At 39.4% G+C, this 19,480-nt stretch overlaps 1 protein-coding gene and 1 long non-coding RNA gene across 3 annotated transcripts in view; one reads left to right on the forward strand and one right to left on the reverse strand.

Moving 5' to 3' along the window:
* Positions 1–640: 640 nt before the first annotated feature.
* LOC139605557 (uncharacterized) lies at positions 641–3,817 on the reverse strand. The gene is made up of 3 exons (XR_011684430.1): positions 3,692–3,817; positions 3,131–3,189; positions 641–1,204 (listed from the first exon to the last, which is right to left on the reverse strand). It is a non-coding gene; the product is annotated as an uncharacterized lncRNA (long non-coding RNA).
* gria3b (glutamate receptor, ionotropic, AMPA 3b) overlaps positions 3,626–19,480 on the forward strand; it is a 112,227-nt gene continuing 96,372 nt past the window's right edge. For both annotated transcript variants that reach the window (XM_071457140.1, XM_071457141.1), the window contains exon 1: positions 3,626–3,928. In XM_071457140.1, the coding sequence (XP_071313241.1) occupies positions 3,904–3,928 (25 nt within the window). In that variant the 5' untranslated portion in view covers positions 3,626–3,903. The remainder of the gene's footprint in view (positions 3,929–19,480) is intronic.

Genomic DNA, 19,480 nt, shown 5'->3' on the forward strand with positions numbered 1-19,480 from the left:
ACACAGTTATTAATGTGACAGCAGTGTTTACACGTGTCAGCATAAATTATTGACATTTGCACGCGCTCAGCTATAAATAGTGTTGTGGGAGAGGGTTGGTGCCTTTATCCACTGACAGCCTTTCCATCGCTGTCATTGGCCACTCCGGCTTTACACAGTACAATAGTAAATGGTCATATGGACCAGGAAGTGCTTCTCCTTCACTATTCATCCGTGAGGCAGGTCGATCTGTGTCACTCACAGATGTCCCCCACAGATACAATAAACAAAACCAAAATGTGTCTGAACTCATCTTGTGCGTACATTTTCCCACAAATACAGTGCAATGACTGAATTATGCTAAACAAAAAAAAAACACATTTAAAGTACTTGAGTTAACTTCCTTTTTTTGCATTTTCTTTGCATTATAGCCTGACCTTGAGCTCAGACCAGCTACTATAGATACAGTGCAGGTATTCTGATATACTGGCTGATTTGTTTTCTTCTGTTATTTCTGTATATTTTGTAATTTGTCCAGCAGAGAGCACTGACAACTTTATTTTTGAAGTGTCCTACACAGCACGTCTCCTAGTCACAATTCATTAATAAGCAATGCACCAAAAACTATATGTTTATGTCAAAATATTTAAATGTGGGCTTATATATCTTTAGCAGATTTTTTTAAAACCTAAAATATTGCTATTAATATTGGCCTAAAAAAAGAATGTTGGTCAGGCTCTATTATGCATTTTGAATAATACCCATGTTGGAAAAAGTACAAATGAAGTACTCAAAAGAAAAAAATAATCCTGCAGCAAGTTTGTGTGAACTTAAAGATTTACTTAGTTTTAATAGTTTTTGATTTGAGGCGGACTTTTGAACTATGAATGGCAGAGTGATGAGATGGTTTGAAACTTGAAAGTTTCAAGCACATCCTCATATCTGTTCAGCGTGAAATGTAACAGACAAGCGAAGAGTAAAGTTCTGATAAACACAGATGAATCCCAATGAAGAAAAAGAAATTGAAATCACTCGTTCTCTCTTTCTTTATCTTTTCTCTCTCCCTCTAAACCCTCTCTGCCTTACTCAAATAATCATTTGCCCTTATCATCCATCATCATATCATTTATTTGTCTCCACTCTGGGCTTCTTTCACCCCTCTGCTTTCCCTTCCTTCTCACTTGTGCAGCGTTGCCGAGCAAAGACAGTCAAAGCCTGGGGATCTCTGGAAATCCAAACAGCTTAGAGAGTGAGAAGGACCTCAGAGATCCCAACTTTTTATTCTCTGTGGGGAGAAAAATGTCAGCCTTGGTTTTCAATGACATACATTAGCGAGGGGCATTCCATCAGTGCCACTCATCCACCAAGGCTCATGTGTCACCGTGGTCATATTTGAGATATTTATCACAACTACTATTGGTTTTCAAAAACAGATTACACCTGACACGGGCTTTCCTCCAAAAAATGTTAACAGGCCCTATCGTTCTCCCTCGACTACAATTGCAGATCTGTGGGTGAGGATGGATGCCGACTCAGTGGCTGCAGTGGCGGGCAACGCTGAGGAGCTGGATGTCCACCGTTGCTCAGCGTCGGCATGAGAGAGAGAGCGTGCCATTAGCACCACAGGCTGCTCCCTGCTGGAGTCTCCACTAATGGGCCAATCAATGGAAACACAGGACTTGAGAGCACAAAAATAAGGAATTGTAAGTATTAACAATATCCATCCAAGGCTCTCAGGCAATAAGTGGACTGTATGTTTTTACATTGCAGATATGTAATGCACACTTAAGCGCACAGAACAGAGCATGAGTGTGATGGGGTTTTTTTTTAAGATTCATATCAGTAGCTTTTGGTCTTATCCCACCAAAAGCTCTTTTTTTTTTGTTCCAGCATTTCTGGCTTGCAGCATTCAAATTTTTGCACAGCAGCACTGTCTTCTATTGAGAGTGCCAAACAGAAGCTGAAATCTTAAAAGATGTGTCCATACGCTCCTTTCCCATTAGTAAGAGAAAGGGTTTTTGGAGGATAGGCGTTCAAAATTCTCCACATCCAAGAACAGATTCCAATTATAGATCTGGGCTGTGCCCGTCTCAATCTACTTTCCTTCAGATCATACTCTGGAGTGCATGCATTTTCTCCCACAGCAAAACAAACACAAAACACATTCGCATTCTAAGCTGCTCGCCGTGAGGACAGCAGCAGCCAGAGCAAGCGAGGACTATTTGAAATCATGTCAGTATGTTCTAGTTGGGAGATGGGGAGTTTTACCCAGAGCTCCCCTGCATAGGAGGGAGAGGCCCACTGTGAGGATGCAGCTTCAAAGTGAATAACTGTGTGGAACTACCATCTGCTTGCTCAGACATATGAATTCAGCGCTTTAAAAATGCTTATTTTAAGAGCAGGATGTTGTAGGCTTTGATGTCGATAACATGCTTATAATGCTTTAAAATCTGAGTAAATATAGATATTTTTGCCAGAGTGATCTATTCTTGGACAGTGCCCTCTGCTAAATAGCAAAAAGAGTAGAATAACATTTTTTCTTTTTTATTATTCATTTATTGTCTAGGTTATTTTTGTACGTAAATCTCTCCTGTACAAAATCCACCAGTCCTTCCTTGTTTCACAGCAGTGCTGTATTGGTGCATCGGGAGCTTATTTAATTTGAAATATAGTGTTCACTGATGAGATCACTCTGGTGCAGTGAATGAGGTGGTTTTGTCCCTCTCCTCTTCTTTTTGGTTGAATAATCAGTTTGCAGACTTTATTCATCCCCAAGGGCAAATTCAAATATCCAATAGTTCTCATGTATATGCAGTTTAGATTTAAAGGCAATATATACATCTTTTTTTTTTGGGGGGGGGGTCTAAATCTAAATTATTGGCAGTGGGACCTGCACTTACTGTCAATCAACGAATCACTTAGTTAATTAATTGTTTCAGTACAAGAAGCAATGGCAGCTTGCTCCACCAAACCATGCTAACACGTTAGCATCAAGTTAAGTGTCATTCAATTGTTAACTGTCCAGCTCAGATGGATCCCCACAATTCAACTGTACTCTTCATTTTAAAGAAACCACAAGAACAAGAGAATGACTAGGTCAGATTTACCTGCATGTAAACCAACAAGACTGGAAACACTGGCAGCACCTTACCTATGAAACAGTCCTGAGTCCAATTGTCTGTCGATTCCTCCATTATATTCCTTTAGTCCCTAATTGTCCACAGATCACAAGTATCAAAAGGGTTTTTTCATGTCAGTATTCAAAGTTAAGAAAAATCTCATGTGAAATCCGCTATAGACAGTCGGTGAGGCTTCTCTTGCACATTTATTCCCACGATAAATAACACATTATTAGCCAACATGGCCTTATACCTGTCCTGTCCTCCACATTGGTGTATAAATTATGAATGAAAGTGGTTGCATCAGGGGCTAGTAGGTGTCAGGGACCCATCACACTTACGGTTTTAAGTCATAGTTTTGTTTTTTTTTTAATATTTTTATTGCCTTTATTTGAATGTTCAAATACTCAATGCTCTGTCAAAAATGTATATATATATATATATATATAATTTCTACCAGCCACTTCTTTAATTTTGTAATTTTCTTCACAAAAACTACGAAACAAGGCCTGCTGGGAAACGCTAATTTGACCAATGAGTTTGCTCCTTGTCATTTGTGATAACCTGCGTGAGGTTTTCAATTTGTTTCTCACCTTTTCAGGAAGAAGGGGGATGTTCTTCAGCAAATGAACAATTAAGTTAGCGGCACTTTTTTTTTTTTTTTTTAGCAAGTCCAAACACAAGAGGAGTACCAAACTGAAGAAATCATATGCTGGCTACGCTGAGGTGCAGCCGGAGGCTAACGTTAGCTACACTCTCAATAGCAAACAGCAGAGCAGGAATTTGAACTTGTGCTGTGTTGTTAATGACTTTCCTGAGCGCAAGAAGGAGTGAGTACAAGTTTCTCTTTTTATGTAGCGGGATCGGGAATTTAAATCCTTAGCAACGTAATTGTTATCTTTCATATGTTGGAAAATGCACAGCTACTGTAATTTGTGTGTGTGTGTGTGTGATGACGTGGCCGCTGTGTCATTGATGATGAATGATGAAATCTATCAATGGAGTGATTGTGTGATCAGGTGCCTGATCAGTTCATTCAAACTGTGTAGAGTCTAATCAACTCATTGTAGGTCTAATGGTAATTTGTTCTATGCCTATGGACGTACTGTGTAAGCTACCTTTGTGTTAGTGTGGGCTGGCCAAAACTATTTAGGATGTTTGAAAGTTGTAGAAATCACGTTGAGTCCAGGACAGGCTGTTAGAGTTGATAAAGTTGATGCCAAGGTTGCTGGCTGATGTGCCGATCAAAGGCTAGTTTGCTGGATGGAAGTTGCATGCTGAGCATCCCCATAGTGACATGGCCATTGCTTCATGTGGTTGTGTGTTTGTGTTTGTGTGTGTGTGTGTGTGTGTGTGTATATTTTCATGGTTTTCGGGCAGTAACCATTTCATTTTTGAAGAATTAGAAGAGATTATTTATAATATTTGCTATATTTCAATATAAGTGCCTGGAAGCAACAAGGGTACCTTACCTACAGTAAGTAAGGGTGCATGAATTTGAGACTTGAGGGTTTTTGTCTGCAAAGTGTTTGATGAAGTATCAAGCGAACAATGTTACCAATAGAAGTGCTTTATTTCATGGACTGAAGAGAAGATCAAATTAACAGCACAGTTTGTCTCTCTGATTTAATAGGCATTTCACTGAGGATCTCCCTAGTGATGCCAGCAGCCTAATGCCACAGCAACACCTCTGCTATGACTAATCATTCTTTTCTTGTGGCAATAGCCCTAAGGCTTCAAGCATGCATTAGCAATTCAAGGCAACACTGTGGGAAATGGTAGATAAGACCACATAGTGTATTGTCTGTATATGGCAAAGCAAAAGAAATTAAGCTTTCTACAAAATAATACAAAGGCAATAAAGTTTCTCATGATAACATTCACTTTTGTTCTTGAAGTGCTTCCAAAGAGCTGCAGCCCCTGAGAAGGGAAACAAACACATTTTCATTATTTTGCAGAAGCAGAACTGCAGTGATATACAGTATGATGTACAAAAGAGTCCTGGAAAATGGTCATAACTGCCAAATCTATCAATGGTGCAGAAATAGGAGGCAGCAGGAGGAGGCTTGCATTAGCTGTGGCCACCCTGGAAAACCTCCATCTATCCTAATGAAAGTGTCAGTCAGTCAGAAGAGGATGAATGCTAAGAGGCTGAAGGCTCTTGAATGTGAAATTTACATTCAAAGAAAGGCAGATAACAAAATACATAGATGGTGTGTATTATTCTTCTCTTTAAAGAGATACAACAGCTTTTTCTTATCGTATGCTCTACATCCCCATTCTTTTAGTGTGGCTGCCACAGGTTGGCTCTGTTAGCACAGAGGGTAAGCACAGTTTCAGACGGCGGGTAAACCAAATGTAAACCCTCAGTGGTGAGAACAGGCTACAGAATTGACATTTTACAAGAAGCAAATGAAGAAAGAGACAATTGCAACAATGACGGTGAAGAAAGGACACATCTGGAGGAAAACAGTGATGCTGCGATGCAGCTGACTCTGGTGCTAACTATGGACAGCAGCTCCTAATGAAAGAATCAACTGACCTGTGCAACCAGCTAACCTAACTATTGCACCCCTGAGAGCCTTGTTTTCCAAGTTGGGATATATTACCTGAAATGAGCCAACTCAGCCAAGTCTTTATGGTGCCCAGTACTGTGGTGGATGCCTCTGCACAGTGGAAGGCAAACAGTCCTATCTTCTTTGAAGTTAATCTTACTGATTAAATCCTGTATTCACGTGTGAAAGAAGGCTTGCTGCAATATTGAATAATCCCTATTTGTTGCTGTTATATTGTTGAGCACTGATAGTAACTAATGTTTCAAGGGTATGCTGGATATTAAAGTGCGTGGGCAGACATTGCCATATACAATGCTGAACAAAGCTTTGTATAATGTATGGGGGAGTAGCTGACTGTGCTCAGTCTGGCTATAAACTATTCAGATCTCACTTATTTGACTTTGGTGAAAATTATGCCTCATTTAGACCTCTTCTAGCTTTTTGTATTTCTGCAGCAACAGTCTTTTCAGTGTCAATTATACCTTTATTAAAACCACCTTAAAGGTCAGGGCTGACAACTATTGGAAGAACATGGTGTTTATACTTGTCTGTCTGTGACTAGATGACTCACACTGATACGGATGGATTGAGGAACAGAGCATATAGGGAGCCAAAGAGACATCATCAGTGCTGGAGGCAATAAAGCGTCTTTTAGTCAAGTCTGAGGCACTGCAAGCAGTGAAACTGATCCTATAATAGAATGAATAATCGTCTAATTTGGTGGAGTTGTCCTGTTATTATTTTAGGCAGGCATCTTGTGCTACATCTCACTCCTGCTATTGTACTTACAGTATAAGACATTGACGTGTGCCAGTTGAAATGCATTGTTTGCTGCTCCAGCCCCTCATCTCTAATTATAAAATGCCAAACTTCATTCTGTCTGGTTCTCTTTCTTGTAGGCTGACAGCTAGGCTGTTCATGCTTCATAGCACTTCCCCCCCTCAAACTATTTCCCCCCCCATAGCCTAACCTAATATTGACTGGAATAGGAAATTCAAAGCTGCTGTAAACATTCAAATGTCTGACAAGCCCACTTCCAATTTCACAGATGCAGAGCTGGGAGTTATTATGGCAAAACAAACCACAATCATGCTGTGCATTAAAGAGAAAAAGACAATACCGTTCTGCTTTTTGTGCAAAGTCTTCCAATCTTCTACACCAAAGAGGGCATTTTTTTATGGAGAGAGCTCCATCAAAATATCTGCTTCATTTGTGATTTCTCAATAACACACAATTTTACAGGTTAATGCAGTGCTCCTGCAGGGAGTTTGTCGAAAATGATGGCAATAATTGGCATTTAAGGAGCCAGTGTTTACCTTTAAGGCTTATCTCAGCTGGGGTCAACTCCATGTCTCGCTACAACTCGAGTGAGTCTGCCTCTTCTGTACTTGCAGGCCTTGGAGGGGTCAGAAAACCATGTCAATGTGGCTCTCAGTTTAATTCTATTAAGCACAGGTTCAAGCTCCAAATTAAAATGCAAATTACCTCTGTAATAAAAGCAAGCGAGAGTACAGGCATAGATAAGGTACATCCTTCCCCTTATTGCGGGCGCTTATGAAGTACAACCCTCTTTTTGATGTAAAACTTAATTTAATTTTGAAGAACAAAGTGTCTCAAAACACATTGTCTCTTAACAGGTTCTGTCCAACTTGTGTGATGTTTGAAACAAAAAGGAAAGACGGATTCAAAGCCTGTATTGTGTCTTTTTCTGTCTGGAGATAGTTTGATGACATGGACGGCTTCTGTGCAATTGTTTTGGTAGAACTAGGTCTAATTGCATCCTTAATTCAAGTGTATGTTCGGTCTAAATATCCTGAAAACCAAGTCACATATGGCCTGAAACCACCCAGAGTAACCTATAGGACCTGAGTTACAGCCAGATCGCCTCAGAATAATTCTAATTCTTTGAGACTGGCTTGGCTTCTTTCTGACACACCAGCACACAACAATAATAAGTAGTAGTGGAAGTAATGGTACTAATATTATACGGCTTAGTCAGAAACAGAAATCTGTGCTGCAATTGGTGGATATAGTTCCTCTGCATTTTGTGTTCAGTTGTCAGTGTGCGCAGTCTTCTCTCACTGTGTTTTGCCTCCTCGGTTCCCTGCAGCTTTCTCAGTGAGAGCAGTGTACCTTTTGGGCACATGTTACCAAGTATATGAGGTGAATGTCAGCATCAAGGAGATAACAGCTTGATGTCTCGCTGGTCTGTTATCACTGTGCAACGCTCCAGAGCAGCACAGCTGCAGGAGCAGAAGTCTTATCAATCCCAGAGTTAAGGTGAGAGAGCAGCAGAAAGAGGAGGCTCGAAAACCAGCTAGCATGAGCCCTCCAGGCTCCCCCCAGTGACACCCTCTGACTCCCCACATGCAGATAGTCCAACTAATATTCTGAAGGGCCAACCTTTGCATTTCTATGAGGGGAAAAAAAGGGGGGGAAACAGTGTCATAATCCGAGCTCTTTAGTCATCCAAGGACGATTAGTACGGTGCCCTACGACGCAGCAGGTGACACAGACTCTTTGACAGCGCTGTGCATACAAATGAGGGCTTTCACTGTGCAAGGTAGACAAACTGTTCACTTCAACTATGGGTCATCTCTGGGCTGATAAATAAAAGCACTTAAAAACAGTGAAACACGTCCAGCGTAAACAGACAGATAACATTTTAAAAGACACGGAAAGAGAAGCACTGACTGTGACACAGACATGCGTCATCGTCTTCAGAATATGACTTTGTCGGGTAATCTTAAAGATAACATCGCCTTGGTTATCTCGCACCAAAATACAAAACAGCATTGCCTATTGTTCACAGTCGCAGTGAGTTGTTAAAAAATTCAGCAGAGGTCTTGCTGCATTCACCAGACACGTTTAGAGTGAATACATTTTGTTTTATAAATGAACATCTGGTAAATGCCTCCGGGCTATACTTCACCTTTCTCGTGGATACATTACTTCAGCTGAGCGGTAAACAATACATAATAGATAACTCTTGTACTCTGAAGTGTTTTGGCCTATATCAAGGCCATGTGTACTTGCAATTGTTGTATGTCACAAGCTATGTGGGAAGACAGTGAACCAAGGCAGGCAAGCCAGTAGTTCTGTTTTAGTAGCAGCTGCAATGCCTCTTTCTCTCCTCAAACATTATTGTGGTGATATCTTCCAAGATCGTATACATTTGTCTGTCATCAGAGATTTAGCACGCAGTTAACACAACACTGTGGTAGACCACTGTGGACATGGTTTTTGTATCAATTTGATCTTGATTTGCCATGTGCAGTATTTAAATTGCTGGATTGAGCAAAAAACATACATGTTATTTTATCCCTAAACGTTTTCCTAATTGATTGTCCGGAAAAGTGACTGTATCCCAGTATATATCGATATGGTGATACAAAATTACATATGCCAGGATAGATTGTTGTATCTATGACCTTTTCATGTGCTTTTGCTGGTTGATTTGGATTATAATAGTTCATTAATCGATCAATCATAGAGTTTTAAACTGGCTCACAATATGATGAGCAAGAATCACGTGTTTTCATATACTGTGTAGGTAGCCAAGCAAGAAATCACTTTGCTTCACAGTTTTACCATACAAATAACCAGCTAACCAACCTAAACAGTCTGACAGTGCTGTCAGCTACTGGTAATGCATCACTCATTATCCTCCTGAATAGGTAGGTAGATAGATAGATAGATAGATAGATAGATAGATAGATAGATCCCTTGGGGAAATTCAGACTGTCCAGTAGCTCACTAATTTATTCAGTAAAGACTTAACTCTGTGTCATTATCCACTGCGTTTGGCTGAGGTGTTAAAGAGTCTGATGACGGTGGGAACAAAGGATTTCCTGAACCTCTCAGTCCTGCAGCTCAGCGAGCTGAGACATTGGCTGCTGCTGCTGCTGCTGCTTATCTGGCCCGCAAGGATGTTGTGGAGAGGGTGGTTGGTATTGTCCAAGATGGCCTGCATCTTACAGTGCATGCATCTCTCCACAACAGCCCTGAGTGAGTCCAGACTCCTGCCAATGCTCAATGCCCCGAAAATGATTGTACGCCCCACGGCCACTGTGGCCTTTGTGCCCACGCTACTGTCAAAATCTCGAGGTTCCTTTAAAAAAGCGTCACTGCAGCTTAGATGAACTTCTAACTAACTAGTTCGATGTCTGTTCCTGAGCTATTCCCGACAGGAGCTGCTCCACTTTTGTAACGATATTCTCTCAAACCTCTCAAACTCACTGCTGATCTTCCACACAGATGATAAGTCAGCGTATGTTTACATATTTATAGATTCCTAAAATGACGAAATCTCCTAGCCTGCCTGCCACCGTTGGACGTGATGCGCAGGGCATTATGATGCAGTGCTGGTGCTGTTACTCTGTGACTCCGCTGACACATTCTTGTGAACACGATTACTCAAGAACAATACATTAGGAGAGACCTCATACTTCATACTTATATGACAGGTGTATGGAGTAATGTGATCTAGCTAGAGTGTGGTTTGACTTGCTACATACATTTGCATGTTAATGAAGTACATGAAGTATTGAGGAAATTCTGTTAATATTTTTAATGGCAAACTAGCCTACTACTGTGAGCATGCTAGTTCTTCTGTCATGGAGAGTTTGACAGGAAGGCAATTCAAGTACCTGTTGTTCATATGTGCAGGAAAACTCCCTTAGACCTGCAAACAGACTTTGTTTTGTGTAAAATCAGTGGAATTCACCTTTAAGGGATTAGGTTATTCCTCCAGTGTCCCTACAACTGTATTCCACAGATTAGCCAGACACTACGTACTCTGTATGCAATATTTTATCCTTCAGGTTTATTGTGATCTTTAATTTAAGTGAGTGCTATATTGTAGAAATTCAAGTAGTTTTCTCAGTAAAATGAGCTTGAAATTTGGCTTGTTTTGTTCCGTTAATGTTATGAATTAGGAGGTATAAAATAATTAGACTGATCTGAATTACCTCTAGGTTTTTCTGAATGAAAACTGAGCTCTCGGCCGTGGTGTTAACCTTAGTTCCGCATGACCTTCTATTCATATTCTAACATTCATTATGAGAGGCGAGGGGGAAGTGCTTGCTCATAGGGTTCTGGTATTACGTAAGTGACTGTGCAGACGTTGAGGGCGAGCCAAAAATTAATCGGTACGATTAATTACAAGAGCCATATGGTCAGCAGCGTCTCAGTGCCATTTTCAGTTAGACTGCTTGGGAGGTGCTGGGAGGCCTGCTGACATTTGCACAAAGTCCCTGAATCCAACATTTGTGTTCGGCTACAGTCTCTCTCTCTCTCTCTCCCTCTCTCTCTCTCTCTCTCTCTCTCACACACACATATGTGCAGTCACACACACATGGCATTATATGGGTTAGATATATTTTAAACTGCAACATCAATATTACTCTACTCCAGTGTTGGTAATTTTCATCATTCAGCCATGAAAGTGTGTGATGTTGGTGCAATATTTAAAACATTACTGAGCACAGTCATTAGAGACCAGACTTCAAAGCAGGTTACAGGTTTCTTTGCTCTTCCAGCCACAGTGTTTGAGTGTGTATGGGGGGAAAAAAATGGAAATCAAAGTTAATAACACCAGAGAAGATTCAAGAGCTTACTTAATCAAAATGACAGGTGATCGCACACCGTTAAAAATGACAAAGCAGAGGATGGCACCAACTCACTCCTCAGGAATTAGATGGATATTGTCCCACCTGCCAAAGGCTGTATGAGTCATGGCAGACATTGGTTACATGGTGAGTGTACTGTATGCACACAGGCGGTATTAATCATGCATACATTCCCATAGGGGTATATGGGGTTTTCAGCTGAACTCTGTATCTTCCTGATGATAAACACTTTGCATGGCCAGAGGTGCAACACATAGGAAACTCTGAATAATCATATAAGCTGTGCGGCTGCTGAAGTACCACCAAGCATGCATTCACAAATACTTGTGAATGTGCTGTAACTACTGTTGTATAATTGCAAAAAAATTGATAAATAATTACTAATTGTATAATGTGTGTGATGATGTTTGTCCAGAGTCGTTAATAACACAACTATGAAAATGAAAACTGATGATTTCCTCTAGTAAGAAAAATACTTTAAATTATATTCAAAAAAAATGTGTAAAGGTTAAATGTGATAATGAGGAAGACATAAAGTGAAGTGCTTTTCTGGACCAAATCCATGCTAATTATAATAATTGCAGGTATTATTATTGTCGCTGTTGCCACCACTTCTGTTATTTTAATATTTTTTTCTATTCTGAGAAAGCCTGCCAAGCTCCCAATCAATGAGTGATGACGCCCTCGTCTGCAGTGTTGGCAGCGTTCAGTGCTGGTTCTCATGCATCAGTTAATTAACATGATGCACACCATACTGAAACTGTATCTGTGCTTAGTGATGTGATCGGTGGGTTTCAACTGTTTTAGCCTGACTTTTCGATCCTATATACTTCAAAAACTGATTTCATCGCATTGCAGTCAACATCATGGGGCTCATAACTGCTCATAACACTGTATTGGGCTCATTGTTGACTGTGTACTGTTTTCAGAGGTTCATGTAGTTTTTCCAGGACATTGACGTGCCCTCTAAAGAGGCAACAGAGGCAGAGAGAAAGCACCGAGGGAGGAAGCTATAAAAGAAAAAGCCGGCGTCAAAGCAGCAGACAGCCACCAAGTGATTTACTATGATATGAAATATGAAATACATCAACAATTTCTGACACACTTTATATTAGATATCGTTTACTGTCTCTTGTAGTAAGCAGGTGTTTTATGGACTGCAAAACTAACGTCTCTATTTTTTAAATTGAGGGCTTTTTTTGTTATAGCAATGTAAGTAGACAATTTTGGTCTACTGTATGTGGCTATATGGAAAATATTCAATTCTACTAGTTTTTCAGCCAGGTGCATAGTAAATATACAATATGCATGTACTTGCCCAGCCTATGAAAGATGTGTGTGTCCACGTTAGGACAAACCATGATATCATGTTTAAACTACACTGAGACCTAGAGAGGGTTGACAAATTAAAGGAAAAAAAAGCAATGAATGAAAACCTAACAAATGCTTCCACACAGGTCCCCAAGAGGTCACTAAATGCTAGGCGCTATATCCCTCACAGTGACCAGAGCTCAATCCATTGAAACACCCTTTGGTGCAGAGGGGTGAACATAAAACTGAAGTGGTTTTGTAGTTCTTCATGCGTCTGATGTTTTTGTGTGTGAAGCAAGAAAGCAGTCCCATCAGTCATTTAGTTGGTGTTAACTGTGCCGAACGTGTGGTGCAAAATTTGATGAGTCTGACCAGCAGCTTAAGCCTGATTCTTGTGATAAGAATAAGAAATAACTAAGGTTAGGTTTACTGAATTTTTTAAAATGTTTCCCCATTCCCATTTGTCCTCATAAATTTAGGATCATTTTCAACATTTTGCAGGGACTGGTCCCACAGCTTGCAAGGTTAAACAGAAAAGGAAAGAGTATGCAAACTAAATGAGTTCTCAGAGGAACCAGTGGCTTATTACAGAATCAATTAACAAATGTCACACATCAAATTAATTCATCATCAAATCTGAAATAAATTTTCAAGAATCCCGGTAGGTAATCCGGTGTATGGTCCACTGTGATGGCAGCACTGGTGTTCGGTGCTACACTGATGTCACACTGATGATCTCATACCATCCCGTGCATTTCCTATCTTATTCTAGCTAGCTGTGGAAATAGTCAAAACAGATGGGGACTTGTCAGACCAGATCCAAATATGCCCGATTTTCCGTGCTGTGATTGACAACAGCTCCTAATGCCCTCGGATATTCTGTCCTCCTACCATTCCAGGAAGATAGGATTGAATGACGGCTTTTCTCTCTCTTCAACAGCATTTTGCTTATTAATCACATTGAGAGTATGAACCGTGAAATGAAAGCCATCCCGCTAAACTGCTCCAGCCTTGACTAAATAAATGGTCCTCCAAGGGAAATAACTTTTCATGGGATGGTTTGGTGGCAATATTCTGAGACTATGCAAAATACCCCAAATATGCTGTAAATCAGACGCCGACATAAACTTCCAAGAGAATTAAACAAGCTGCTTCTTTTCCAGTGCTTTCAAAGAACTTTAGATTACTAGAGATAATTTTCATGAAAAACAGAAATAACCAACATGAGCATCAAGTACAACTTACGAGGGACATGTATTTATAATTGACGAGGGGGCTTCTGCTAAATTATTGAACTCTTCTTGTGTATATACTCCTTAGTCGAGGAAAACCTGCCGTGTATGTAGCTCTTGGCAAAATCTAGGTGCGGTTATTGAGAAGTTAAAGGGAATGTGTACAGATAGAATAAAAAAAGACTGTTTTGCAGTGTAGACAAGCTGAAAGCAGACTTAACTTTTGAGGAATGGTAGAGGTCTTGAATATAACAGGTTCTTGTATTTTCAGTTACATTCAGCAACATTTTCATTATTATAAGAGTCACTGAAGAAGAAACACATTAGCAGAAAGACATGGTACATGCACAGCAAAGGATTTATTATATATTATGGGTATCATTGTAACTTGAGTCCTCTGTGTTTAGGGTCAGCAGGCCAGACCTAAATTTTAAGCCAAATGTTTAACACTTAGTTAAACAAAAAAACCTTTTAAACCACATTTTTCATAACAATGAAAATGCAGCGGGGCCTTATGCTAAGCATTGCTTGGCATCAGCTTTGCCATAGTATATGAGAATGAGTCAGTTGCATCTTTTGATTTATTTAAATGAGCTCAATGAACTGTGAAAAATGTTAATTTTCTTCATGGGGGCCTTTTGTGCTCCACATCCCCAAGGAAATGGCAAGAATACATTTGAGAAGTTGGACCAGCTGAAGCTTGGTTCAAATTCAAAAATGATGTCACTCTCTGGGCACGGTAAAGCATTTCCTTATTTTAGGTGAGTTTTGCTTCACTGATCTTACATGGCAATTTGGGTCTGACATAAAAGCTGTTAACGTTGCCTATTGAACACAGGGTGAGAAAGCTCCTGAGCTCAGAGGAAGTGCAGAGATATAAAGAGCTATATGGAAGTGTTTGCTATCACTAACAGCTGTTTACATGCCAGTCTACAGGAAACATTATGAGTTCAGCATCAAACTAAATTCCTTTACTATCACAAGTTGTCTCTTGTGGAAAGTCACACCAATGTTAACTATTGTTTTGCTTCTATTTGTATCACTTGTTTTCTTTGCTGCCAAATGTGGTTTTTGCCCTCTGGGCAGCGTTACTTCTGCATCCTCTGATGTTGGACTGAGGGCAGACTGGTCGCTACAGTGACTTACTATCACCCCTTAAAGTACAAGATGGGCTGGGGCTAGCTGGTTAGCATGCTAACTTCAGTAGATATCTCAGCAAGACAATATGTGGACGTGTTTGACATAACGTCAAAACTGTTACTTCTTCCTATGCTGTTGATCATTTTAGTTCATTTTTGAATATGTGAATAAAATACTTACATATAGCACCTTTAACAAAGAAGACTCTTACACGGAGGACACAGTGTGAGAATGAATATATGTACTGCCTAATTGGGATGCTATATTTGAAGCTAAACATTCAAGTTTAAAAATAGCCCTGGCAGGGTCATAAAGTATATTACCATATGTTGTGCATGTAGGCTGATCTATGTATGTCTCTGCCGCTCAAACTTCATGCACAACACCCATCACTTCTGAGTTGCATATGTAGGATGGCATTTAGATAAAATAACAGCATTTTGCTCGAGCTTTATTTGATTTTCCTCCTACTCTACACACATATGTGATGTGCTGCATGATTTTACTGAGGATAACAGAATCATTTCCTGACGCAAGATACAAAATATTGTGTATGCCCCCTGGTATCCGTGGACATTGTAATGCGCAAAGTGTTTAAGCTGTGATTATAAACTATGGATGTTCATCATCAACTCTGACATCTATAATTATCATTATATAATCCATCAAAGAAGATGTGACTCTTCTAAGACCTTTCATCATTAAGTTCAAAGAAACCACATCAGCTCCATTTGATATGTCTCCAGCTTTATCTGATGGCTCTGTTTGTAAGAGGCTTTAAAGCCATGTAAAACTCACTTGACTGATAATGACACTTCTTCTCACTTAAGGTTCTGTTCTCATCACGATCCCTTGTCAAAACTTTTGTGCTGTTTTAATCAAATACAATTCAAATGATCACACTGTGCATGCTGGAAGAGTCTTGTTACCAGGACTCTGATGTAGATACAGGCTTAAAGCTGCCAGGGGCAGCAAAAAGGGTTGAGGGGAACACAGGGGTTTATTTTACCATTAACTAGACATGAACATTGTGTTGGCTAAAGTGATTGTTAATAATTAAATAATTTAATAATACAATAATTCTCTCAGAAAAGAGATCAGTCTCATAGAAGTCATTAATCATTAAAGTCATGACCATATTTGAAAATGGGTAATATGAAACATTTTACTATACACTGGCACCATCAGGTGAATGATTAAGTTAATCTGATCAGTGCAATAAACGATAATTCTATTAAGATTATAAGGCTTTAGCTCATTATTATTATTATTATTGTTATTATTATTATTATTATTATTATTATGAGGAACTCTAAAATGAATCCAGTCAGGCTATGCAGTGAGTAGGCTCCGCTCTGTCTCTCCTCTTGTTTTCCACTGGGATTGCACATCCTACTTGCAATACATGATGTACTGTGCTGCAGACCAGTGGCACAGGCTGAAAAAGAAAAAATTTCTGTGAAAATTGTACATTTCAAATAGATTTCCCAAGTATAGCATGGTGATCAAGTTTAAACTGGTAAAAGATTGAAAAAGCTTTACAGAATGAAACAAGACAGATCTTGGATGTGTATATTAATCATAAAACAAAATACTTATGTTATTCAACTTTTAGAAATGAAATCTTAATTCTACGTATGAAAGTATAAACTATAATTTCACTGCAATTATTGCATCATTTTCCATTTTTTAAAACTAGGATTAAAACTTTCGGATATATTGTTGAAATGGCATCTCTCACGGCAGCAGCTTACTGACGTCTGAAAATGTGTGTCATGCTGTCAACTGCCATGGTGCGCTACTGACTGGAGCATTTCAAAGCCTTGTATAACCTATGAATGTTGATAAAAGATGTTTTTCTTTCCCATTTTCATAAAGCCCACAATTGTTATGTAGCTGCCTGTTGGTAATTTAAGACACTTTCCCCTTTTTCCTTTGGTAGGACCAGTTGTGCTGTTGAATTTGGAAAGACTAGCAAGCTAGGCTAACCTAGCCACCACTCTGAAAATGAAATAAGAACAAATTTCAAAAATGTTTCCAAATAAGTAAACAAGTCAAAATGAACATTGCTGACACAGTTCAGATTGCATGTTATAATTTTACAATCATCACAGGATACCCTGTACCCTACCCTACAATCATCATATAGATCTGGGGGAAAATAGGGGCACAGTCCTGCTGCTGTTTTACACCCTGGACCGTGAAGGCAACGCTAAAACAAGCCACAGCCAAACTGCAAATCTTCTAAACCCCAAACAGCCCTGTGCATCCATGCTTTCATCAAAGCAAAACAGCTGGCGATAACTGTAAGTCATTAATTTTTTGAGGACAGTAATGGAAAAAAGACAAATGACCTTTCCCGTCTGTGAGAATATTAATGGAGATTTATACCTTTAGGTAACTTTGAGTCCAGCGGTCTTGATGAATGTACATCAGAAAGCAATTCTGGAAGCTGTTACAAAGGTCCCAGGTTTGTGCTCTTTCAGACTCCTGTTGCCGAAGATGAGAGTGGGTTCATGTGGTGTGGTCTGTGACAAGGCAAGGCACTGATGAAGGAAACAGCAGGGGCCACACACTCTTCGTCCCATCTCCATGGTGCAACATATTAAACTCTCATTTACTGACAAAAGACATTCAGCCCTGCTGTTAGTCACACTAGTGCTACAACAAGGAGTGGAAGAATGAGAGATGGCCCCTCTTTGTCTTAATGACCATCCAACATGTCTGTCCTCGAAGCTTTTCAGTGTCTTACAACATAAAGTATTCAATGCAGGTAGACACAGCATATCACACAGCTCTTACTGAAACACTTGCACTAACCAGCAGGAAGACAGAGTATGCTGCTGAGCACTGTGATTTTTTTTTTTTTCCCACATCCATTTCACATCCAGGAAATGTAAATTTGCTCCACACATTTTGGTTCCTATGTTGATAGAGTTGCTATTTTCCATTTCAAACGGGAATTAGAGAGAGAATCCTTTTAACGGAGCAGTCTAAATTCCGACAGTACAGTAAGTGGTTTAAAAGCTGTGGACAGGGATAAAAAGTGACTGTCTATTTAATGGGTGGATTTTGACATAGAAACACCCTAATCTGCTGTTGCTTCTGTTGTAAACAGAAGTATTCAAGACAGCTCCGTCAAAGGAAGCACCATCAATTTATGCTGCTGCTCCCATAACTGATCAAAATACCGTCTGGTGTTTTCCTTAAATGTGTTTTCTCAGTGTGCAATCGTACTAATGGTAGAGGTCGTTTCAAACTCACTTTTCTGTTAAACAGTTATTGACTCTGAGAGGGCACATCCAAGGGCTCATGTCATGTATTTTTGTCAACTCTACATATGCCACAAAGCAGTTTTCTTTCATATGTTGCCAATTTCAAAAAACATCCTGTGGAAACTGTCAAAAACATACAGAGGAGAGTTTGCTTTTCAAAAACCTTCAAAACACAGTCCAAAATAAGAAGATAACATTTTGAACATGGAAGAATTAAGGAAGCTCTGATTCTGTTAAAAATTTGTTCATTATTATATTTTCCACTCTGATCGTGGTTTTGTGCAGCGGGCTTCAGCCATCATTGTCCTAATAACACAAGAGGTAATATTATGCTCTCTGAGCAACACTACGTCTCAAGAGCCGATTGGAGGCTACAGTGAGTCACAAGTGGAAAGTGACGAGACAGTCTGGAATGGGCCATGGCTAGCTCGTTAGCATGCTAACTTAAGTAGAAGAAAAGAAGTATTAGAAACAAGAGTCAACATTGGCGTGGTTTCAGTCCATCACTGGGGACAGCTTGGCAAGTAAAGGGTTGAACTTTGATGCTGAACTCACAACATTTCCTCTAGACTGGGAGATAAAGAGCTGTTAATGCTAACGTTGGCTATGTAGTAATAGCAAAGCTTACAAATGGCTCCTTTAATAGTTTATCCTGTGACAAATCATCATATATGGCAATGTCAAATCTTAACTGTGGCTATCATAGTGAAAAGTACTGTATGTCCCTCTCATTTGTAGTGGAGTTGTACATTAGGAATACTCAAGCAAAATGTAAGTACCTAAAAAAATGTTATTATATGTTCAATTTGGTTACAAAAATGGGTGTATCATTTTCCAATGAATGCAGAATATATATTCATGTAGATGCCATTAATAACCATCAGAACATTTTAAGACTACTGTATTTTGTATACTGTATACTTTCTGTATACTGTATTTTTGTGTGTTTCCACTATTGCAACAAACCTATCAGAGATTTATTTTCTTAAACCATGAAAACAAGTCCCGCTGTGTATATACTGTCTATGTATATATGTTTATTTATATATATATATATATATATATAAAACAGCATTCATTCGGCTAATGTAAAATAATATTCACCACACATCCATAAGCTCTACTTTAATTAAGGCTGCTGTAGCAGTGTTACAGTTCTCCTGAGCTTCATAAACTCCAGGACCTTATATAAATGCTGGGGGGACATTTTAACACAAAGGAACCGCATGCAAATAAATT

Source organism: Trachinotus anak, unplaced genomic scaffold (genome assembly GCF_046630095.1).
Source record: "Trachinotus anak isolate AG129_WGS33_773 ecotype Australia unplaced genomic scaffold, CSIRO_AGI_Tana_v1 ptg000021l, whole genome shotgun sequence".
In the NCBI taxonomy this organism is placed as follows: domain Eukaryota; kingdom Metazoa; phylum Chordata; class Actinopteri; order Carangiformes; family Carangidae; genus Trachinotus; species Trachinotus anak.